The sequence below is a fragment of the Sus scrofa genome, chromosome X (assembly GCF_054392235.1).
Source record: "Sus scrofa isolate SSC_HxYL_T2T_F1_AM1 chromosome X, Sscrofa_HxYL_maternal_Yorkshire_Landrace_v2.0, whole genome shotgun sequence".
NCBI classification, from domain to species: Eukaryota; Metazoa; Chordata; class Mammalia; order Artiodactyla; family Suidae; genus Sus; species Sus scrofa.
In genome coordinates this window covers 64,615,066-64,640,261 of record NC_139401.1, presented here as the reverse complement: position 1 = coordinate 64,640,261, position 25,196 = coordinate 64,615,066, and the positions used below count along the sequence as shown (strand labels likewise).

Sequence of the window (25,196 nt, the reverse complement as noted above, 5' to 3'; positions counted from 1 at the left end):
GAAATCAACCACAGGAAAAGAAATGAGGAAAAACCCACTACATGGAGAATAAACAACATGCTACTAAAAAACCAATGGGTCAATGAGGAAATCAAGAAGGCAATTAAAAAATAACTTGAGGCAAATGATAATGAAGGCACAACCTCTCAAAATCTATGGGATGCCACAAAAGCAGAGCTCAGAGGGAAGTTCATAGCAATAGAAGCCTTCCTCAAAAAAGAAGAAAAATCTCAAATTGACAACTTAACCCACCAACTAAATGAATTAGAAGAAGAAGAAGAACAACAACAAAAACCCCTAAAGTCAGCAGGAAGAAAGAAATCATGAAGATCAAAGAGGAAATCAATAAAATAGAGATTCAGAAAACAATAGAGAAAAATCAATAAAACCAAGAGCTGGTTCTTTGAAAAGGTAAACAAAATTGACAAACCTCTGGCTAGACTCACCAAGAAGAGGAGAGAAAAAACCCAAGTAAACAAAATAAGAAATGAAAAAAGGAGAAATCACAACAAATACTGAAGAAATGCAAAAAAATACAAGAATACTATGAACAATTATATGCCAACAAATTTGACAACCTAGAATAAATGGGCAACTTTCTAGAGACTTACAGCCTGCCAAAACTAAATCTAAAAGAAATAGATCAACTGAACAGACCGATCACTAAAAATGAAATTGAATGCATCATAAAAACACTCTCTACAAATTAAAGTCCAGGACCAGATGGCTTCACAGGTAAATTCTACCAAACATACAAAGAGGAACTTACACCCATCTTCCTTAACCTTTTTCAAAAAGTTGAAGAAGAAGGAACACTCCCAAAGACATTCTAGGATACCACCATCACCCTAATTCCAAAACCAGACAAAGATACCACCAAAAAACTATTGGCTAATATCTCTGATGAATATAGATGCAAAAATTCTCAACAAAACTTTAGCCAACCGAATCCAACAACATATAAAAAAGATTGTGCACCATGACCCAGGTTCACAAGGATGGTTGAACATACGCAAATCAATCAACATCATATACCACAGTAAAAAAAGTCAAAAACCATATGATCATCTCAATAGGTGCAGAGAAAGCCTTCAACAAAGTCCAACATCCATTCATGATCAAAACTCTCACCAAAGTGGGTATAGAGGGAACATATATTAACATAATTAAAGCCATTTACCACAAACCCACAGCAAATATAATACTCAATGGAGAAAAGCTGAAAGCCTTCCCACTAAAATCTGGAACAAGACAAGAGTGATCTCACCACTGTTATTCAACATAGAATTGGAAGTCCTAGCCACATTAATCAGAAAAACAAAAGAAATAAAAGGCATCCAAATAGGAAGAGAAGAGGTAAAGCTGTCACTATATGCAGATGACATGATACTATATATAGAAAACCCTATGGACTCAATCCAAAAACTACTTGAACTGATCAACAAATTCAGCAAAGTAGCAGGATATAAGATTAACATTCAGAAATCAGTCACATTTCTGTTTACTAAAAACAAAATATTAGAAAAGGAATACAAAAATACCTTTTAAAATTGCACCCTAAAACATCAAATACCTGGGAATACACCTGACCAAGGAGGTAAAGGACTTATATGCTGAGAAGATAAAACATTAATCAAGGAAACTAAAGAAGGTGTAAAGAAATGGAAAGATATTCCATGCTCCTGGGTTGCAAAAATTAATATTGTAAAAATGCCCATACTACCCAAAGCAATATACAGATTCAGTGCAATCCCAATCAAATTACCCAGGACATTTTTCACAGAACTAGAACAAACAATCCAAAAATTCATATGGAACCACAAAAGACCCAGAATTGCCAAAGCAATCCTGAAGAACAAAAACCAAGCAAGAGGCATAACTCTCCCAGACTTAAGGCAATATTACAAAGCCACTGTAATCAAGACAGTGTGTTATTAGTACCAAAACAGACATACAGACCAATAGAACAGAATAGAGAACCCAGAAATAAACCCAGACACCTATGGTCAATTAATCTTTGACAAAGGAGGCAAGAATATAAAATGGGAAAAAGACAGTCTTTTCAGCAAGTATTGATGGTAAACCGGGACAGCTGCATGCAAAGCAATGAAACTAGAACACACCCTCACACCATGCACAAAAATAAACTCAAAATGGCTGAAAGACTTAAATATAACACCAGACACCCTCTTTTTCTGTTTTCAATTTCATTCATTTCATCTCTAATCTGTATTACTTTCTTTCTTCTGCTTGTTTTATGTTCTATTCTGTTATAGTCTTTTTTCTCTAATTTTTTTAAAGCTGCACCCATGGAATGTGGAATTTCCTGGGCCAGGTATCTAATCCATGCCCTAGCAGCAACCCAAGCCACAGCAGTGACAATGCCAGATCCTTAACGTGCTAAGCCGCCAGGGAGCTCTTGATGGAGTTTTTAATCATTCCATGTTTTAACCTTTTTCGACTTATTAGCTATAACTCTTTACTGTGTCATCTTAATGGTTGCTTTAGGGTCTATATTAAATATTTTTAATATATCACAATCTACCTCAAAATGATTTATACTATTTCATTTATAGTATGAAAATCTTATCACAGCATGCTTCCATTTCTCCCTTCCATTTGTACCCTTATTTTCATACATCTTACTTGTATATATATTATGAACTCTATCATACATTATTGTCATTTTTCTTTAAATGGTTATCATTTAAAGGTATCAAAATATTGTGAAAGAAAAGTTTTTGTATTTACACATGTAGTTACTTTGTTGTTCTTCATTCTTGGTGTAGATCCAGGTTTTCAACTGGTAATATTTGTTTACTATTTTAAGGAATTTCTATTTTTTTGCCACTCCCATGACATGTGGAAGTTCTAAGGCCAGGAATTGAACCCATGCCACAGCAGTGACCCAAGCCGCTTCAGTGACAATACCAGATCCTTAACCTTCTGTGCCACAAGAGAACTCAAGGAATTTCTTTCATATTTCTTATAGTGTGGGTCTACTGATGACGAATTATTTTTGCTGTTTTATGTCTGAAAATGTCTTTAGCAAAACTTCAGGAGTTTTTGTAAGAGTTTATTGAAACAATTCACATACCATGTAATTCAGCCATTAAAATACAAAATTCATTTACTTTTACTGTATTCACAGAGCTAAGCATTTATTACCACAATTAATTTTATAACATTTTGATCACCCCTAACAGAAACCTGTGACCCTTAGCCATTATCTGTCAATCACTCATTGCCCACTCCCAGCCCTAGGCAACCACTAACCTACATCAAGTCTTTGTATACTCTCCTCTGGATATTTCATGTAAAGGGAATCATACCATATGTGGGCTTCTTTTACTTATCATGTTTTCAAGCATCATCCATACTGAAGCACGTATCAGTATTTCATTCCTTTCTATGGCTGAATAACATTCCATTGTGCATACATGCCACATTTTTTAATCCACTTATTATTTCATGGACAGTGAAGTAGTTTCCATTTTTTTGGCTATTATGAATAATGCTGCTATGAAATTTTGCATGCAAGTCTGTATGTGGACCTGAGTTTTCATTTCTCTTGACTACATACATAGAGTGGAATTGCTGGGTCATACGGTAACACTATGTATTAACTTTTGAGGAAACACAGGCTGTTTGCCAAAACTGGTGCATCATTTTATATTGCCAACAACAGTTTATGAGGATTTGAAATTTTCCACATCCTTGCAGACATTTCTTCATTTGATAGATTGTGTGTATATATATATATGTATATGTATATAAATAGCTATCACAGTCAGTATAATATATGTAATTGTGGATTTGATTTGCATTTCCTTAATAACTATTGATGTTGAGAATCTTTTCATTTTCTCATTGGATATTTACATATCTTTTTTGGAGAAATATCTATTCAAATCCTTGAACCATTTTAAAGATAAGTTATTTGTAATTTTTATTGTTGAGTTGTTTTATTTATATTATTATCAATACATTTTCCCTATCAGATATATGACTTGCAAATATCTTCTCTCTTTCTGTGGGTTGTCTTTTCATTTTTTTGTTGGTACTATTTTGTGAACAAAACTTTTAAATTGTGACGATATCCCATTTATATTTTATGTTTTGTCACTTATGTGTTTGATGTCAGAGGTAACCCAAAGTCATTAACATTTGCTTTTATATTTGCCTCCAACAATTTTATAGTTTTAGCTCCCACTTTTAAGACTCTGATCTATCTTAAGTTAGCTTTTGTGCATGATGTAGATATTTACTTTTCCACATTTAAATTTATCTAAAACCATTTGTTAAATTTTGCCTTTTTGCATTGAATCACTATGTACCTTTGTTAAAGATCATTGACAAAAGATGTATGGATCAGAGTTCCCATCGTGGCGCAGTGGTTAAAGAATCCTACTAGGAACCATGAGGTTGTGGGTTCAATCCCTGGCCTTGCTCAGTGGGTTAAGGATCCGGCGTTGCTGTGAGCTGTGGTGTAGGTCGCAGACGCGGGTCGGATCCTGCTTTGCTGTGGCTCTAGCGTAGACTGGTGGCTACAGCTCCGATTCAACCCCTAGCCTGGGAATCTCCATATGCCATGGGATTGGTCCTAGAGAAGGCAAAAAGACAAAAAAAAAAAAAAAAAGAGGTATGGATCTATTTTTGTGCTCTCAATTTTGTTCTATGTCTATTTTTCATTAATACCAACTGTTTTAATTATAGTAAGTTTATATTTAGTCTTCATATCATACCTAATAAGTCTTCTAAATTTTGTCATTTTAAAAAAATGTGTTTGGGAAGTTCCCGTTGTGGCTTGGTGGTTAACGAATCCGACTAGGAACCATGAGGTTGCAGGTTCGATCCCTGGCCTTCCTCAGTGGGTTAAGGATCCAGTGTTGCTGTGAGCTGTAGTGTAGGTTGCAGACGTTGCTGGGATCCTGCACTGCTGTGGCTGTGGTGCAGGCTGGCAGCTACAGCTCCAATTCGACCCCTAGCCTGGCAACTTCTATATGCCGCAGGAGCGGCCCAAGAAATGGCAAAAAGACTAAAAAAAATGTGTTTGCTTATTCTAAGTATTTTGAAAGTTCATATACATTTTAGAATTGGCATATGAAATTCTAAAAAGTAAAAATCCTGTGAAGTTTTTGATTGGTATTGCACAAAATTTGCAGATCAATTTGGGAACACTTACCCTCTTAACAATATTGAGTCTTCTAATCCATGAATATGATACATCTTTCAAATTATTTAGATCTTTTAAAATTTGTCAGAGTTCCCATTGTGGCTCAGAGGGTTAAGAACCCAATCCAGTGTCTCTGAGGATGTGGATTCTATCCCTGGTCTCGCTCAGTGGGTTAAGGATCTTTTGTTGCCCTGAGCTGAGGCCCACCAGCCACTTTATCTCTGATTCAACCCCTAGTATGGGAACTTCCATATGCCTCAGGTGCCTCCCTAAAAGGACTATAAATAAATAAATAGATAAATAAATAAATAAATAAAATTCCTGCTTCAATTTTTAAATAGCTCTATAGGCTTAGTCAGAATTTGTTTTTTCTCTAGCATGAGTTTCATTAATTTCAAAAAAAATTTCATTTCATATGAATTTTAAAATTTATCTATAATTAATTTCCTATCTCATCTGTGTTATTATTTCTTCATGTCTTCTTTTTTATCTTTATTTTTCTGGAAGTTTATATTCTTGGTTAGTTTGTTTAGAAAATAAACTTTGATATGTATGACTGGGTCACTTTACTGTATAGCAGAAATTGACAGAACCTTGTAAATCAAGTATAATAGAAAAAAAATCTTAAAGATAAATAAACTTTGGCTTTGTGGTTTTCTCTTTTATTCCTTATTCACTGGCAGTTATTTAAATCATAAATTCGTATAGAACTTTATTAAATGTATTATTACCATCATATGCATTAACTCATTTAGATTATCAATATGCTAAATTATATAAGTAAGTTTCATGATATTGAATAGTCTTATTCCTGGGAAAACTCATAATTCTTCAAAACAAATGATTTTTTAAGTGTATACTCTCATTAATTAATAATTTATTTAGAATTTTTGTAACTGCTCTCAGTAAATTGGGCTAACAGTTTTCCTTCTATTTTTGTTTTATAGTTTTGGAATCAATACTAATTAGTGTCTTATAAAATGAACTGGGCAGATTCTGCTCCTCTTTGGTTGAATTACTTACATATAATAGGAATTTACAGATCTACAAAGTTTAGCAGAACTTGTAAAACAATATGAACATGGAGATTTATGAGAGGAAAAGATTTTTTTTTTACTACCACGTCAGCTTTGTTTGTTTAAGTTCTTTCTTTTTTTGTGCCAATTTTGGCACTTTATGGATTTCTATTTCATTTCCATTTTCAAATCTATTAGCATATAGATTTGTTTATAGCACGTTTTTTATTGTTTTTCATCTCTATTGTATCTTAGTTAATCTTTATCTTATTTACCTACATCCTAACTCTTTAAAAAAATTAGTTTTGCCAACTCCGGATCCAAGCCACATCTGAAAAACCTACACTACAGCTCACAGCAACGCTGGATCCTTAACCTACTGAGTGAGACCAGGGATTGAACCTGTATCCTGTGGATACCAGTCAGGCTTGCTACCACTGAGCCACAGTAGGAACTTCCTATTAATCCTTTTTAACAGACAATATTCACTTTGTAGATCTTCTCTCTTGTTTTTTCTCTTCTTTATTTCATTTTCTCTTATTCTTATTGTCCCTTTATATTTTCTTTTTTCCAATTTATGAGTTGAATGTTCACCTTTTTTTTTGTTTTTAACATTTCTTGCCTCCTGACCAACTAATTTAATGCCATAAATTTTGACCTATATACCTATGGAATTTTTTTCAGGTGTGGCCCCCAAATTTAGGAATATATTACTTTATTATCATTCTATCGTAGCGTTTCTATTCTTTGTTCTTGTTTTTGCTGCACCCATGGCATGCAGAAGTTCCCAGGTCCAAGATCGAACCCATGCCACAGCAATGACTCAAGCTGCTACAGTGACTGTTCTGGATCCTTAACCCGCTTCACCATAAGAGAACTCGCCTAGCATTTTTTTTTCTCTAGCATTTCTTAATTCCGTTAATCTTCCTTTTTAAACAAAGGGATTATTTATTACTATGTAATATGTTCCCAAGTATATAACAGATAGCTGTCCATATAACAGCTATCTGTTAGCGATCCTCTATTATTAATTTCTAATTTTATTGCATAAGTTTTGATAGCAGCATTACTCGTAATAACCCCAAAGAGGAAATAATCCAAATGGCCATCAACTGATGAATGGATAAACAAAATGTGATATATCTATACAATGGGTTTTTATTTGGCAATAAAAGGAATGGAATACTGCTTCATGGTATAAATTGGATGAACCTTAAAAACATTATGCTAAGTGAAAGAAGCCAGACACAATAGGACACACTATATGATTTTATTTATAGGCGATGTCCAGGATAGGCAAATCTATAGAAGCACAGTAGATTGATGGTTGAGGGAGACTGTGAGGTGATGGGTTTGGAGGGAAATGGAAGATGACTGACTGCTCATGAGTACAGGGTATTTTTTTTCTTTTTTGGCTGCACCTGTGTCATGAGGAAGTTCCCAGACTAGGGATCAAACCTGTGGCACATCAGCGACCCAAGCCACTGCAGTGATAATTCCAAATCCTTAACCCACTGAGCCACAAGAAAACTCCCAGGGTTTCTTTCTTTCTTTCTTTTTTTTTTTTTTTGAGGTGATGAAAATATTCCAAAGTTTATTGTGATGTTAGTTCCTTGATTTTGTGAATACACTAAAAATATTGAATTGTACATTGTAAATGTATCAAATAATCAAAAAAAGTTGTTACATAAAGAAAGTCTAGGGTTTTTGTAGCAAAGTATTGGCTAGACATGAAAATGACAGAAGTTTTCAGTTCTCCAAAATGGTTATTTAAAGAAATGATGAATGAACTGTTTCATATTTGTTTAAAGTTTAAATTCTTCCTATTTACTGCTTATTGATAAAAGCAGGACAAAAATATAAAAATATTTTGTATTTTTCTCTTCAATATTTTATTGATTTATCTTTGTTTTACTAGTATAATTTAACAAGGAAGTTTTACATAATCTCACTTCAACCACAAAAAAGCAAGAATTTTCTTAACCACATAATGTAAAATTTTAATTTTGGTTCCACATTAAACAGTCTAATGCCTCTTCCTGAATTTCTTGGTCAGCCAAACTCTCCCCACATCTTTGGGTTTAGTGGGGTTTTTTTTAATATTATTGCTGGCTATAGGAAAGCTTGGTTTTGCTTTGCACAGTATCAAAATAAGTACATCAGGAATATGAAAACTGTTGTTTCAATAAGGCAAATATAAGTGAACTGGCAGTACATTGGGAAGAAAAAAGAAAAAATTGTATTAAAACAAATGAGCCAGAGAACCAACATATTTTTTTTAGTTCCCTCGTGAATTAGATCAGTGTTTGTTAAACTAAAGGTCATGGATCACTAATTGTTAAATTAAAAAATAAAGAGCCACAATTGAGTGAAAAAGTTTTACTGCCAAGCTTAGAAGCCAATTCAGTATAGAGTCTAGGTAGGTTCTGGGCTATGAGGTTGAGAATAGGAGGATTGAAATCTTTCAAAATCTAAAGATTATAGGCGGTATATGTCCTATTTTAGGAAAACAAAGTCTCTGAGTGGTTGATTGGCTGGGGATATCTGAGTTTGTAGGTTAGGTAAGCACTATGCTAGTGGGAGATGGTTTGCTGTGTAACTTAGCCCCCACCCCCATTCCCCTCTGGATTGTGGTGTCCTACATCCATGTCAGCAGGACAAGTAAAGACTTGCTTTGGGATATGAAATCATTTTAGTTGGTAGTGATGAAATTAAAAAAAATGAAATATAAAAAAAACCTTTGAAAAAAATGAAATATAGTAGAATAGAAAATAGAGTACAGTCTATGGAGTATTTTGTGAAATTTGTTTTAGTTATTTATATATATGTTCTGGAGTATGATATACTATATTTCTTACTATGTTCATGGACTTTGCTAGGCTCAATTGTCTGAATGTTTCTTCTTGGTTTACTGCCTTGGGACCAGAAACCTTTTGAAGAATATTTTAGTTGTTTTATTTTTCTCAATTTATCATTACAGCAATTGTGTTAAAAAAGCATGTAATGTGCTATGAATGAAAATGACCACATATAAAATATTATACAAATGTCAGAGTTAATCACACTTATTTAACTATTAGCTTAGAATCGCAGGTAAGGAGTTCCCATCATGGCTCAGTGGTTAATGAGTCTGACTAGGAACCATGGAGTTGTGAGTTCAATCCCTGGCCTTGCTCAGTAGGTTGAGGATCTGGCATCACTGTGAGCTCTGGTGTGGGTCACAGACGCAGCTCAGATGCCATGTTGCTGTGGCTGTGGCATAGGCCGGCAGCTACAGCTCTGATTGGACCCCTAGCCTGAGAATCTCCATAGGCTGTGGGTGTGGCCCTAGAAAAGATAAAAAGACAAAAAACAAACAAATAAAAAGAATCACAGGTAAGGTGAAATAGTATGGAAGCCATAAAGCCTAACTGTTGTCAAAATGAGGACTGGAAAATTTTACTCATGTTATTAGTCATTGTTGCATGAGGACTCTCATGCCTAAACTACCTGTTTTTTGGCCATGCCCACAGCATGTGGAAGTTCCTGAGCTAGGGACAGAACCTGCACCACAGCAGCAACCCCAAACCATTGCAGTGACAATACCAGATTCTTAACCTGCTGTACAACAAGAGAACTCTTCCATTACTTTTTACTAGATAAAACCCCATATCAATGAGCAAGATTGTATGATTAGATTGTGGACCCCTTTCATCAGAATCATGCGTAATATTTATATTTAAGATTCCCCAAGGACTCACCTAAGTTCCCTTCCTCCCATTTCTTATTCCTTGTTACTTCTAGGCCTCAGTTCATATAACCTGGCCTCAGCCTATACCTGAATCCAGATCATATCAGACTCACTGCAAGAGAAATGTCTAGGAAAATCTACATTTTTAGCAAGCATCCTATGTGATTCTTACACAAACCAAAGTTCAAGAATCATTAGTAGAACATGATTAGTTTCCACTAGTCAGTAGGAGCTTCTAGGAACTGTTGGAAAGTTTCTACCTTTAGAAGATGCTAGAAAATGGGAAAACCCAGCAGACTGTACTGGGATGGCAGTATAAAAGTTTAAAAGTTTCTGGGAGTATAAAAGTAAACAGACATACTTTCACCATTTTTATAAAGTATCTCAGAATTTAATAGACTTTGGAATTTCTTTTGTACTGTGGCTAGTTGGAAATCAAAATGGGGAGTTCCCATCATGGTGTAGCAGAAATGAATTTGACTAGGAACCATAAGGTTGTGGGTTCAATCCCTGGCTTTGCTCAGTGGGTTAAGGATCTGGCATTGCTGTGAGTTGTGGTGTAGATTGCAGACGCGGCTCGGACCTGGCATTGCTGTGGCTCTGGCATAGGCCAGCAGCTATAGCTCCGATTCAAACCCTAGCCTGGGAACCTCCATATGCCATGGTTGTGGCCCTAAAAAAAAAAAAAAAATGGACCAAGAAAATGACCACAAGGAGAAAATCCCCAGATTCTTACCAACAGACATCTTTGACATGGACTCAATAATATGAAAAAGTGGTGAAAGCAGTGAATCCTATGAATAAAAAATTGTGGTAGATAATCACATAGATTAAAATAGATTACATTTTTGAAGCTAAAATTGATGGCTTTTTCACCAAGAAACATTGTAAGGAGAGGATAAGTAGAGAGTTGGATGTACAAAAAAGGATGGAAAATGATTTTCCTTTCATTCAACCATTTACACTTATAGCTCCTAAAATCTTGGCTTAGGCTAAGGAAAGAAACTAGGCCAAGTCCAGTCAAAGTGGAGAATGGACCAGAGCCAAGAGAGGGGCTGAGAATGGGGCCAGTAGTAGTGTAGGATTTAGGCTAGACTAGGACCAGGGGCAAGGCTGGCTATGTGGTGGGGTTTGGGAGAGCTGCTATGCACATTGTCTTACATTTTATGCAGTGCAAGTCTGAAAATTCCTAAAGGGTTCAGTATATGTAGCATCAAAGCCAGAGCTGTCAGCTAGCTCTTGAGAGAAGTCAACAAAATGCCATTGTTAATATTATCCTGGGATAATTTTAAATAATTTGCTGTAATTATCAATGAATGACCCTGAATTAATTTTTTTCATATTATCATACTAAGTACATCCAGTCACATAAACAGGAGGGAATGGAGATTAGATATTGATGCACTGGACTGGAAGGTGTTATAATGCAATGGCAAAAATGGATTCAGATTCAGACCCAGATTTAAATAATCTGGTACATTATTTATTTTATTATTATTTTTGTCTTTTGACCTTTTTTTTAGGGCTGCACCCGCGGCATACGGAGGTTACCGGGCTAGGGGTCGAATATACCAGACGGTAACTCTGGTATATTATTTATTTTCTGGATGACCTTAGCCAAGTAGCTTAACTTCTCTGAGTTTCAATTGCCTCATCTGTAAAATGAAAGTGACAACAGAACCTTCCTCACTGAATTATTATGCAAAGTAAATAAGATCATTTCTGTAACATGCCTGATTTAAGAGAAGTCACCAATTGGAGTTCCCGTGGTGGCACAGTGGAAATGAATCCGACTAGGAACCATGAGGTCGCGGGTTTGATCCCTGGCTTTGCTCAGTAGGTTAAGGATCAGGCGTTGCCATGAGCTGTGGTATAGGTCTCAGATGCGGCTCAGATCCCGTGTTGCTGTGACTGTGGTGTAGGCTGGCAGCTACAGCTCCAATTAGGCCCCTAGCCTGGGAACCTCCATATGCCATGGATGCGGCCCTAAAAAGCCAAAGGAAAAAAAAAGAGAGAGAGAGAGAAGTCACCAATCCATGCTACCCCTTCTCTCTCCACTTCTCACCTCATTTCCCCTCAGTTTCTCTTCTTTTTACTGACATAGGCTAAGTAACTTCTGTATCTTCTTTACCTTTTTGTTTAAGAAGGATTTGTTAAAAGAAGCACAGGGGTTTTAAGATATTACTTTATATCTTTAGGATAAAACTTTTAAAACATATCTCATAAATTACAGAAGCCCCCAAAAATAGCATTTGGAAAATTACCTTTCTTTGCAGGCTCTCAGACCATTTTTAAAATAATTCATTTCATTTTTTCATATGTGGAGAAGAGCAAATGATTAATGAGCACCGTAAAGAAATATTTTAACGAAGCTAGCTGTGGTCCTAGATCGGAGAGATGAAACAGAAGCTGGTATATTAAGTTAATTCTGGCTGTTCATTTGGTTTCCCTGGGCAAGTACATTGCCTTTCCTAAAAATCTGTAACATGTGGTTTCTTTATTTTCCCTCTCTTTATATCTTTCAAGCTGTGAAAGCAATTTGAAATTTATAGGAGGTTGATCACCTTCATTAGGTTAAGAGGATCTGATTCAAGCATGAAGGACAGACATACAGACACATCAACCTGATAAGCTCCTATCCTGGATGACCTGAGTTAAACAGTGTTGAGACTTAACAGCTGTCCTGAAAGTCCACTGTGAAGTAATCCACTAAAATGATTAACTCTAAGGTTTCAGGTCCCAGTTCTTAAATCCTCAAGGGGAGTCTTGGCCATGTTGCAATGTTGCAGACCTGTGAGTGTCCTGAAAGTTGAGAGAGCATAATAATTACACCACAAACCAGACCAGAGTTTCTAGGCGAGTTGAAATGTAAATTACTCTGAACATGACTTTTTATTTTCCTATGATGACCTTGAACAGGAATCAAGTTGTGCTACTACATAAACAGTAAATCTTTCTCTAGGAATATTATTGTGAACAATCTGACTCCTCTCTGCCTCTTTGGTGCTGTCCATCAGAACAAGAACAATGAAAAAGCACTAGATTCAAGGAACATTTATTGAGGAGTTATGTGCCAGGCAGTTTCCAATGAATTATCTATTCGTCAATCCTTAGAAAGATTAGTGAAGAAGGTACTATTTCAAGGAGAGTTTACATGAGTTGCTCAAGGTCACAGAGCTTCTGAAGAGTGGAGTCAGACTTGAGGTCTATGTTGTAACTGAGCAGTACCCTTTGGGACCTTCTGGGACAGACCCTTCTTCCATTTCTTCTGTTTTAACACATCTTTGAAGTACCTAGATAATAGCATCTGATGCACATTTCCTCATTTGTTTTACAGGTGTGAACCCTCCCCCTCCACCAATGGAATATGTTAATTATTTGATGACCATAAGCCTATTGGAGCCTAAGGATTGATAATGTTAACTCCTGTGACATTGCCCTTTTACCTCATGATAAATCAGATAATTGTACATAAGCTGATGACAGACCCTGCCACGCCACTCCTTCACCTGGCTTTTAAATTGCTTTGCTGAACATGAGCCACTGTCCTCCTTGTATTGGCGACTTTACAGTAAATGCTGCACTCTCCTTCACCATAACCTGGTGTCAGTAGATTGGCTTTACTATGAGCAGGTGAGGGGACTCAAGTTTGGTGTGGTAACAGTATTACCTGCATTTCTCTAAATTCAGTATTCTTTCCATAGCATCACACCTGAAATAGAGTGATTGCTTAGAAAAGAGGTATTGCCTTGTATTAGGACTGTGAACAACAACAAAGTATTCTCTTGTGGTGCATTGGGTTAAGGATCCAGCATTATCACTGCAGCATCTTGGGTCACTGTTTTGGCTTAGATTCAATCCCTGTCCTGTGAACTTTTGCATGCCACGGATGCAGCCAAAAAAAAAAAAAATGTCTGTGGAGGTGGTGTTACCTTGACATACAAGAAACAGGGGAAATAGGATTTCTTTCCTTCCTGCAAAACGTTAATAATTTTATTTTTTAGAGCAGTTTTAGGATCACAAAAATTGAGAGGGAGGTACAGAGGTTTCCCATATACCCCTGTCTCCAAAACATGCTTTCTCTCATTATTAACATCCCCCACAAGAGTGGCACATTTGGTGAACCTACATTGAACTTACATCATAATCACTCAAAGTCCAAAGTTTACATTAGGGTTCACTCTTGGTATTGTATGTTCTATAGGTATGGACAAGCATATAATGAAATGCATCCACCATTATAATATCATACAGAGCATTTTCTCTGCTCGCAATATCCTCTGGTACTACATCTATTCGTCTCTCTCTCCTTTCCCCACAACCTGGCAACCACTGATCTTTTTTATTGTCTCTCTATTTTTGCCTTTTCTAGAATCACACATAGTTGTCATCCTACCATATGTAACTTTTCCAGATTGACTTCTTTCATTTAGTAATATGTGCATTTAAGGTTCCTTCATGTATTTTCATGCCTTTATAGCTCATTTCCTTTTAGCACTGCATGATATCTCATTGCATGGATGTACCACAGCTTATTTATTCATTCACCGACTGAAGAATATCTTGATTCCTTCCAAGTTTTGGTAAATATGAATGAAGTTGAAAGGGAACCAATTTTCAAACCACCAACTTCCTTTAGAACTATATGCTAAAAATGATTTGCCTTGCAACTGACCTTCTGTTTGCCTTTCCCAACTTTTTCCCCCAGCCTCTCATTAAGGAGAGCATACCTTTCAAAGGTCAGGAATCATATTGTGGTAGTTTTATCCAGGAGGTAAAAACCCTTGGGGCTAAATAAAGCAACAATTTTAAGTATTCATGTCCAGGAATCTTCTTTAACTCAAGGCCTTCTCCATCTCACTGAGAGATGCATTTCCAGTGAAATTATATGTTTTATATTTAATAATAATCACAATATATAATATCTTAACAATTACATATGCATAATAATTGCAACTATAATTCAATCCAGAAGACTTTTTATACTTGGAGACTTATGGTCATGAGGAAATAAAAATAATTTAATTTCTATCTATGGACATATTTTTGTGCAGAGAAACTCAATATGGAGATCAATAGAGGACTTTCAAGTATAAAAATGTATTATGACAGAAGATGATTCTGTAGGGAGAATCCAATGGATATTTGATTTCAAGGAGCGAAAAGAAACAATATATATTTTTTGTAGGTTAAAGAAAAGTTACCGCTTTTGTTTTGCATTTAATGTTTGATGGTGGGCATCAAATTGCCCTGGTTTCTAGCATACGATGAATGTCTTTAAACATGTAATATAACTGTTTTATTTTAAATTGTCAATATGTATAGTATGCTAGCGATTATACCTTTTCCAACTAAACATGATGAAAAAATTTAGATGTCAACCTAAAAATATATAAGGGAATACCTAGCTACTCAAAAAAAATTTAGGAGTTATGTGAATAAAAATTTGAAGACCCCAATCCTATAGCGGGTGTTGTCAGGGTTAGGTATAACATGTGCAAAGCACCTAGGATAATGCTGTTAATGCTGCTATTATCTGAAGGAGTGAGTTCCAATTTTAACCCTCTTTCTTCCTGGGTATTTAGTCTAGGGCATTTGTTTTCTTCTGCACTTCTGTTTCATTGTCTAGATAAAGGATAACAGACATGACTGTAAAACACTTTGAGTATATGGTGTTAGATGATACCCAACATCATTAATGTCAGTGGTAATGTTCATCATAATGAAAATACAGGCATAGGCTCTAAAAATCAAAGCATATAGCAGGTGTTGAATCAATGTTTGTTGAATTAATTAATGCACACTACACTGAAAATTAACTTAATTAATGAAGTTAATGCTTGCTAGAATGAAAGACTGTGTACCTGTTCATTGAGCATCTTCCCTTAGTACGTGTATTGATGCTTATCCAGAAAATGGACCTTTTCTCCTAAAGATGAAAAGAGTAGGAAATAGGAGTTCCCTGGTGGCTCAGAAGGCTGAGGATCCGGCATTGTCTCTGCTGTGGCTTGTGTCACTGCTGTGGTTTGTGTTGCTGCTGTAGCACGGATTCAATCCCTCGCCCTGGAACTTTTGCATGCCATGGGCATGGCCACACCCACACCCACACACACACACACCCTTTCCTGCCGATCTGGCTTCCTATTAATTCTCAGAGAGTGTTTCCTCATTGGATGCTTTACCATTACTGCAATATAGTGTAGTGATTAAGAGCAGGGTAGGTTCAAGTTCAAGAACTGCCACCTAACTAGCTGTGTGTCCTTAGGCAAGACACAACCTCTCTTCAACTCAGCTATCTCATCTTTAAATAGGTATAAATAGGTATTAACCTTGTAAGATTGTTTTGAGGATTAGTGAGATGGGTTGGTTATAAGAATATAGATTGTGTGGAAGGTAAAGAATGTTTCAGGTATCCCTGTCTTAATCCCTGGAACCTGTTATTTTACATGACAAAAGGACTCTGATTTAAGTACCTTGAGATGGGGAGATTATCCTGGGTTATTCGATGGGTCCTTATAAGAGAAAGAGGGAGGCAGGAAAGTCAGTGTCAGAGTGGGGAAGTGAGAGAGAGAACTGATCAGCCATTGCTGGCTTTGAAGATGGTGGAAGGGTGCTATGAGCCAAGGGATATGAACAGCTTCTAGAAGCTGGAAAATGCAAGGAAATGGATTCTCCCCTCAAGCCTCCAGAAGGGAGCACAGCCCTTCCGACATCTTGCTTTTGGCCTCTAGAGGTCTATTTTTAATTTCTGACTTCCAGAACTGTAAAATAATAAACTTGTGCTGTTTCAAGTCATCAAGGTTGTGGTAATTTGCTACAGCAGCAATAAGACACTAACACAGGTGGGCTAGCCATTAACACTCTCTGCAATCCCCTTCAGTTCTGGCTTTTCTTGGTTTTCTGCACAGAGCAATGTAATCTAAACACTTCTCCAAAATTAAAATGAATCTTTTGACCTGTGTACACACTATTTTCCAGTCCCTAGCTGCTCTTAATCTCAAAGCAGCTGCCTGTAATAGTAGCCCCAGTTCTCCTACAATGAACAACGGACAAGAGACCTCTCAGGGAACCTGCAAGACAACTTGTAACATCCTCTTAGGTTTTCCACTTACCCTTGGAAAATCATGTGCTTTAATCAGTGGCCTATGCAATGAGTTGGGTCACAAAATCCACACCTTGAGGTTCCATTCAAGGGAAACTGAACTCCTAATCACAGCCTCCCTTTCTTTGGCGGGGGGTTCTGAGTTTAATGCAGAGAGCCAAGAGCAGGAGTAAACCCTTCAGGTCGAAGGCGCGGGAGAATTAGAACTCTAGGATCAATAGAAATGAGAACCATAGGAGGAAAATAACTGGGCTGGACAAAGGGAGACAGGAAAGAGAGGAAGGAAAAAGAACTAACAACCTAGCCAAATAAGGGGAAGGGAGGCACAGTTTCCTACAATAGATCCCTCCCGGGTTCTTGCTTGCTGCAGTCTTGGAAACTTTCCAGTAGAGTGCTACGCACCTACCCCTCGAGGCTGGGCAGGGACGGCTATTAGCTGGGGCTGGCTGGGAATGCCTTTCTGCGAGAGCGGCTGTCCCGGCGGGGTGGTGGGGAGATCGCAGGGAGGAGTCACAGGGCATGAAACGGAAAGACTACATCTCCCAGGCCGCCACGCTTTCCAGCTGGAGTCTAGGGCGCTTGACTGCTCCCCAGTTTCCGTAGGGAAGCGCCGGGCTACTGCAGCTATTGTGCGTCGTGGTGTTGCCTTCCTCTTCCCGCTCAGGCGTCTTTGGAGGAAAGCTACGTTTCATTGCCGCCCCAGTTTAACCCCTCTGGCGCTTAACAAGACAGAAGGCCGGTTGCCTTGGACCAGGAGGAACTTTGGGAGACGGAGGACTGTTAACGAGACCCTAGGGTGCAAGTAAGATACAGTTGAAGGAGCCCGAGTGCCCCGGCTCGGTGCGAGGGCTTCGCCGGGGCGGAGAGAAGGCTCTGGCTTTAAGAAGAGGGAGGGGACAGTTTGATCCGGGTTGCCCTTGGAGTTCTGCGAAGGAAATCTTCAGCTGGCTAGTCAGCAGGGAGCAAGGAGAGGCAGCTCCCATCCCCGGCGCTCACCCCCGCCTACACCCTGGGCGGGCCGAAGTGTCACGTTTGCAATTGCCCAGGAAGGATCCGGCCGGTCTCCGGAGGCGAGCCGAGCTGCAGTTTCTGCTGACTGTCAGGGGGCAATGCCTAGGGCACATGCTGCTTGCTAGGTAGCACCCCGCCAGGATCCAACTGCGTTAGTTAGCTCTCCCGGTCACCTGAAGCAATCACCAGGCCGCCTGTTTCCGGTACAAAACAGCCAGCTGTCCCCAGGAATCTCATCAGAACAGGTACTTGTCTTCCAAAGGGAGGGAGGCTACAGCTTCCTAAGCGGGTCTTGCACGCACTGTACCCTATGCACTCCCCCTACTATGCCACTAATGCTCTTGGTCTTTGTGTCTTTTCCCTTTCTTTCCAAACCCCTCCCTCAGAACCATGGGGCATCCCCCGCTGGAGTTCAGCGATTGCTACCTGGACAGCCCTGATTTCCGCGAGAGGCTCAAGTGTTATGAGCAGGAGCTGGAGAGGACCAATAAATTCATCAAAGACGTGATTAAAGACGGCAACGCGCTTATCGGCGCAATGAGAAGTAAGTGGAAAGCTTCGATAGCAGTTTCCTTGAGCTGGTGGCTCTGGCCTTTGAGCTTTTCCATACCAGAGGGGAAGGGAGGATTCAGGGTGATTCCCAGCCCAAGTCTGTGACGCAAATGGGTTTCCAGACACTTTGGAAGTTGGGTCAGTAAAAATTGAAGGTAGTGGGTACAACTAGAATTTGGGGCCTTTCCCTTTAGTGACCTTGCCCTCCTTAGACAGGATCTGTAGCTGTGCCAGGCACTCTCTTGTTCCATAACTATCCTTTCTTGTCAGACTGTGGTTCGGAAGGGACAGTCTGCTTGTACTGTTGGACTTTTTAGTACCTATGTATGGGGCAAAGGGACATCCAAGCTGACCAAGGAACTGCCCCAGCACCTCCTAAAGAATTGGGAATTCAGGCCAGCAGCTTGAGTCAGGGTTTTTGTTCCTTGCAAGGCCTCTGGTTGCTACAGATAAGTATGGGGGCAGTAAAAAATTTCCAATGGCAAGTTATTTTCTATGGAAATTTTCTTGTTCAGCACCTTTGTCCCAGTGATTTTTTTTAAGTTGATGAGCCATGAGTTTGGTCAAGGTTGGTTTAAGTTCACATTTATTAAATGAATTCACATGCCACTGAATTCTGCTCCAGGGTGAAACAAAGACCTGCCTAATCCCTGGCACAAGGACACCCCCCACCCCCAGGAGCATACTATAGAGCTGAGGTTGGCAGTCACTGGGCTGAAGGGACCTCACCTGGCTTGGCTTTCCCAGTGGCCACAGCTGACAGCTGTGGGGCCCTCCCCCACTTCCCCACTGTGTGTGGAGTTTTTATTACTGCTAGTTGGCAGAAGGCTTGGAGTAGGAGAAAGAATAATAAACATCCTCAAGGAGAGTGCAGAGAAACCAATCCTTTGTGCCAAAGTATATATACCCAGAAGAATGGAGGATAGTGAATAGGTGGTGATAATTCATTTTTTTCTCTTCTTGGCTAAAAGATGATTATGAAAAATTAAGTCAGAGCCACTGACAAATATGTTCTGTATGCTTATAACTTGGTTCTGAATGGATTTATCCCCTGAATACTGTGTCTAGGTCCTTCTTAAGGGGACCTTCTTAAGACAAATGCAGCCAACCAAGAACAAGGAGAGAGGCTTGGGAGCAGAGGCTCAATAGTATTTGTTGTGCAGCTCTTCTGCTTTGCCCCTTGGAGTCTGAGCTTTCCCTGCATGTGTTGTCTGCCCACTTTGCTCAGAATATACCTTTTCCAAGTTCCTGCTAGTCCTTAGATTGAATTTGACCATTTAATGGTTTGTCCTATTGTAGTCTGAACAAGAGTAAACTCCTTAAAGGACCTCAAAGGACCTTAAAGTTCCCTTAAGATGGGGTATTTAAGAAGGACCTTAAAGATGGGGTATTTGAAATGCTGATCCTTAGAGACTTTAGGCCAGGCTTTGGGGTGTGTTGCCACTTAATAGAGTCCCTTAAGAGGATAAAGATATGAAGGCTGTGCCACAAAAGTAGTTATAAAGGTGAGGGTTCCTAAAAGGAGAAAGGGGGAATTTTGGATTTTCTTTTTATTTACTTGTTACAGTAAACTGCTTGGTTAACTTCATAGTCAAATGAAGCTCATCTAAGCCCCCGGAAGGGAGTGGCTTTGTCAAGTGTAGGGTAAGCGGAAAGTGTTTGTGCTAAAAAGAATGACCAGCTAAGGTGAATCACAGAGAATAAGATTATTGAGAAAAAATAAACAGTTCAGTAATACCTTTGAGGAAGGGCAAACGTTTTCTAAGCTAGGGCCAAGTTGCAGTTTTTATTCTTTCCTTTTCTGAGACTAAAATTGGTAAGAGTCAACAACTGTGCAGGTTTAAACCACTGCATGTGGGCAAAAGATCCAAGAGATATTTTGGTTCAGGGGGGCTTTTTGATATTTACGGTGGTTTTATGTTTCTGAGTATACATAAAAAAGCCAGAAATAGGACAGTTAAGAAATAAAACCCAGCAGCTAACCCACACTCCATTTCTTTCCTTTAAGATTCTAAAAATGTGATTAGCTAGAGGCAAAGGCGGGATGATTCCCACTGTCTGAACCACAGTGATGTTTAGACTCCCACTCTGCTTCCTCACACTGTGCTAGCTGAGCGACTTTTTGAGAATAAGTGGGGTGGAAGCAAAACAAAGGTATCCTCTTGCTTTACGTGGAGGAAGAAGGAAAAGAGAACACTGGAATTGGGAGTTGGGTTACAATCTTGGCTTCACCATTTTGGCATAAATCATTTACTTCATTTATAGAATGGGAGTAATTATATATGTGAAGTAAATAGAAAGCATCTCCTTTGAGGCTCCTTTGAGCCTCTAAGCATCTCAGAGTTGCTTTGAGGCTCAAAGGAGTTAATGGATTATGAAAGTGTTTTGTAAATGGAAACAGTTAAACATTGTAAGTTGTTAATAATACATCTTCAGGTTAATAACATATCTGCTGGTGAGTGTGTATTTTTCAGTAGGTTTCTAAAGGGAAATGCATAAGCAGAAGTATTTGGAAACATTTCTTGTTGTCATTTTGTTGGAAAATGTAATTCCCTACCTTGGCATGTCTCAGCAATTAATTTTGTATACATGTTTGTGGATTCATCCTGTCATTTGGAGTCTGGCATTAAAATAAAGAAAAATGATTGGCACCTTTTTATTTAGCTTAGTAAATTGAGCACACAGTCAAATGGATAGTGTTTCTAGGAACCAATGAAACCTGATGCATAATGCTGCAAAGACCAGCTGCAGTTTTTGTTAAGGTTGTTAGGCTTAGGAGTTCCTGCTGTGGTGCACTGGGTTAAGAATCTCACTATAGCAGCTCCTGTGGCTGTGGATGTGCGGGTTCAATCCCAGCCCAGCACAGTGGGTTAAAGAATCTGGCATTGCCACAAGCTGTGGCATAGGTCACAGCTGTGGCTCAGATTCAGTCCCTGGCCTGGGAACTTCCATATGCCGTGGGTGCAGCCATAAAAATAAAAATTAAAAAAAAAGTTGGTGGTCTAGGTAGAACTTGATTTCCTGCTTGTGTCTGATTTTGTATAGAGCTCTAGATAAAGATTTTGGTCACAACTGTTTGTGATGATTAATTCATTAAATATAGGTCTTGTTTGAATATTTAGATTTTCTTAGATCTGTGCTACTCAGAGGTAATTGATGTTATGAATGATATTCAATGTCTTCCTTGGGGAAGTGGTTGATTTCCCTCCCACTTTAATGTGACCTACTCATAAATTGTTAGAGTACAAGATGGTGATTATAATTTCAACTAATGAAAAATAAAAACACTGACACTCTGAAAGATTATATTGCCCACTTTTTGGTTCGTTCTTGTTTTTATGTTGGAAGTTGTGGTCCCTGGTATTGTTTGAATATTTTCTATGCACGTAAGCTAGGTGTTATTTAGAACAAGTGATGTAGTCTCTGCTTACATCCCAACACAGCATGATACACCTAATAAATGTTATATAGTTCAGTGAACACATCATTTACCTACTAAATTCAAGCCATTGTTGTCAAGGCTGTCACAGATGAGACAGTCAGTCACAGATGCATCCTGCCTTTAAGGAGTTCTCAGACAAAGAGGGGAGATAAGACATGCGTAGAGGTCATTATCATATAAGGTAGTAGTGGGCCAGATGAATACCATGGTATGCGACATTAGTGGGAGAACTCATTTCCCTATGGAAGGATAAGGAAAAGCAAAGGAGGTATAGCATTGTAATTGGGCAGAAGTAATAATACTTATTGCTTGTTTAACTGTTCCTATATGCCAGGAATTAAAATCTTGTAACAGCCTTATAAAGCAAGGGTTATTATTCCCATTTTATAGATGAGAAAACTGAAGTTCAGAGGCGTTAAATAACTTTCCCAACTAATAATGGCAAGAGTCTGAATTAGAGCCCAGACCTGACTGTAAAGCCCCTGCTTATTTTACCACATTGCCCTATATGCAGGACAGGACATTTCATGTAATAGGAATGACACGGAGATTGTAAAGGGATAGCAAATAATTCAAGTCATCTGGGATATATGGTGCAGGAAGAGAAGTTTGGGAGATAAGGTTACAATGGAAGGTTGAGGCCTTGACCGTGCAGGACCTGTTAAATACTTCAGACCTGTCTTTATAGGCAGGGAATATTAGTGATGATTTTGGTAAGGTAGAGAGAGGTGTGGTCTGAGCCATGTTTTAGAAAGATTCATCTGAAAGTGATGTGTAAGGTGTTCCAATTCTACATAAATATTTGTGACTTTTTAGAGGTTTATTAGCAACTTTAAAGTTTCTTTGATATAACCCAGGGGTCAGTAGACCTCTTCTGTAAAGGGCAATATTTTAGGCTTTAAGGGTCATGCAGTCTCTGTGGTAATGACCTAACTGCCATTGTTTTGAGAAAGCAGTGAAATGGGAATGGCTCTCTTCTAATATTGACATTGAAAAGTGAATTTCACATAATTTTCATGTCACAAAATATTATTTTCCCTTTGAATTTTTCAGTTTTTTTTAAATATTAAAAACTATTCTCAGCTCAGCTGAGGGGAAACATACAGAAATGGCTGTGCCCTGAGTTTGATTAACTGATTGTAGTTTGCAGATCTCTGATATAACTAGTTAACCTAAATGGATTTTTTTATTAGTAAGGCAGTGACTATAGTTATTGGTAAAAAATGCTGTATTTCACATTTTCCATCAACTAGTTTTACTTTTGCGTGCTGTTAATTATGCTTGCTCTGGATTCAGGGTCCCAGGCTCATAGGCTGTCAGAGGCCAAGGAGAAAACAGAAAAATACGAAGCTACTGAAAGTGGGTTAATAGGGCTGGAGTGATTGGGGTAAAATCCAGCAACCTCATCCCATTTAAAAAGCCTTACTTAAAAAATGTAGCTAAATATAATGTATTTCCCTTTAGCCTAGATTTAATCAGGTTGCAACTCCTGAGCTAGGTGATCTACCTCTGACAGTCTAGGAGTCTTGGACTCTAATGAGCTAGGAAAATGGAAAGTGATAGTCTCTAGGTAGACGTTTCACTGGGGAAGCACCACTAGTCACTGCAAATGAGCTGAGGCAGAATGATGGTATAATAGGAAAAAAACCTTAGGCATGATGTCTACGTACTTGGGTATGGTGATGGTTCTGTTATTAATCAGGTCTGTGACCTTCACAAGTCATTTTGCTGGGGCCCTAGGTCTGTAGCTGTACAAAAGTAGGGATGGTTAGGTATCTATAAACTCACTTTCGGCTCTAACATTCCATTCCATAACTTTTTTTTTTTTTGCATTGCATATTGTAGTTTAATCTTTTGTAAAAGGAATGACTAACCCAATTATAGGAACTTATTTTATGCCTACATGCATTTTCATCTTATTTTGGTATACTGACAGGATTTAATTAAACATAATTTTTTTAAATGATTTTTATTTTTTCCATTATAGCCGGTTTGCAGTGTTCTGTCAATTTTCTTTCTTTTTTTTTTTTGTCTTTTTTTTTTTTTTTTGCTATTTCTTTGGGCCGCTCCCATGGCATATGGAGGTTCCCGGGCTAGGGGTCGAATCAGAGCTGTAGCCACCGGCCTATGCCAGAGACACAGCAACGCGGGATCCGAGCCGCGTCTGCAACCTACACCACAGCTCACGGCAAAGCCAGATTGTTAACCCACTGAGCAAGGGCAGGGATCGAACCTGCAACCTCATGGTTCCTAGTCGGATTCGTTAACCACTGCGCCACGACGGGAACTCCCTCAATTTTCTATTATACAGCAGAGTGACCCAGTCACACATACATATATATATTCTTTTTCTCATATTATCCTCCATTATGCTCCATCATAAATGACTAGATATAGTTAATTAAACATAAAATTTTAAATAGCCCTTCAAAAACCAAGATAACATACTTTATATATATGTATGTTTGTATGTATAAAACAGATGTCAGAAAAAAAGAATTATACCATTAAGCCCACACATATACATGCAGGATCACAAATACATAGGCTGTCTTGGACTAATGGAAACTTGTGTTTTAAAAGAATACCAAAATGTTACTTTCTTTCATTCTGTACTTTTAAGGACAAGAGTTTTAGATGTTTATGTTAAGATGACCTCTTGAGGTGTCTGTTCATCTCCTGTTTTCACAACTGTAGCACGTATATGGTAAATAATTGCTTTTCTGAAATGATGTGTCAATTCCATCTTAAAAGCAAATTCGAGATTGAATACACTTAGTGGAGCCATCTCTAGCTTTGTATATGGGCAATCTGGGTCCTAGTTCCAACTCTGCCACTAGCTAGCTGTATGACACTAAGTCATTAGTTTTGTGAACCCAAGTTTTCCCATTTCTAAAATTAGAGGTTTGGACAGTGAGTTTTAGGGCTCCTCCTGGCTTTTTTATGCTCTTTTCTAGGCTGCCACTGTTTTGCACAAATAGTTAAGCACTCTAAATTGATTCTGTCATAAACTTTTTTTTTTTTTTTTGCTTTTTTAGGGCCACACCTGTGGCATATGGAGGTTCCCAGGCAAGGGGTTGAATTGGCGCTATAGCTGCCAGCCTACATCACAGCCACAGCAATGCAGGATCTGAGCTGCGTCTGCAATCTATACCACAGCTTGCCGG

General features: G+C 38.3%; 1 protein-coding gene across 13 annotated transcripts in view; it reads left to right on the top strand.

Moving 5' to 3' along the window:
• Positions 1–17,616: 17,616 nt before the first annotated feature.
• The window catches only part of OPHN1 (oligophrenin 1), a 631,870-nt gene continuing 624,290 nt past the window's right edge, over positions 17,617–25,196 (top strand). For all 13 annotated transcript variants that reach the window (XR_002340743.1, XR_014835159.1, XR_014835161.1 and 10 more), the window contains exons 1-2: positions 17,617–18,280; positions 18,422–18,579. Coding sequence is in view for 7 of the 13 variants with exons in the window: in XM_085007358.1 (XP_084863484.1) it covers positions 18,426–18,579 (154 nt within the window). In the remaining 6 variants the exon portion in view is untranslated. The remainder of the gene's footprint in view (positions 18,281–18,421; positions 18,580–25,196) is intronic.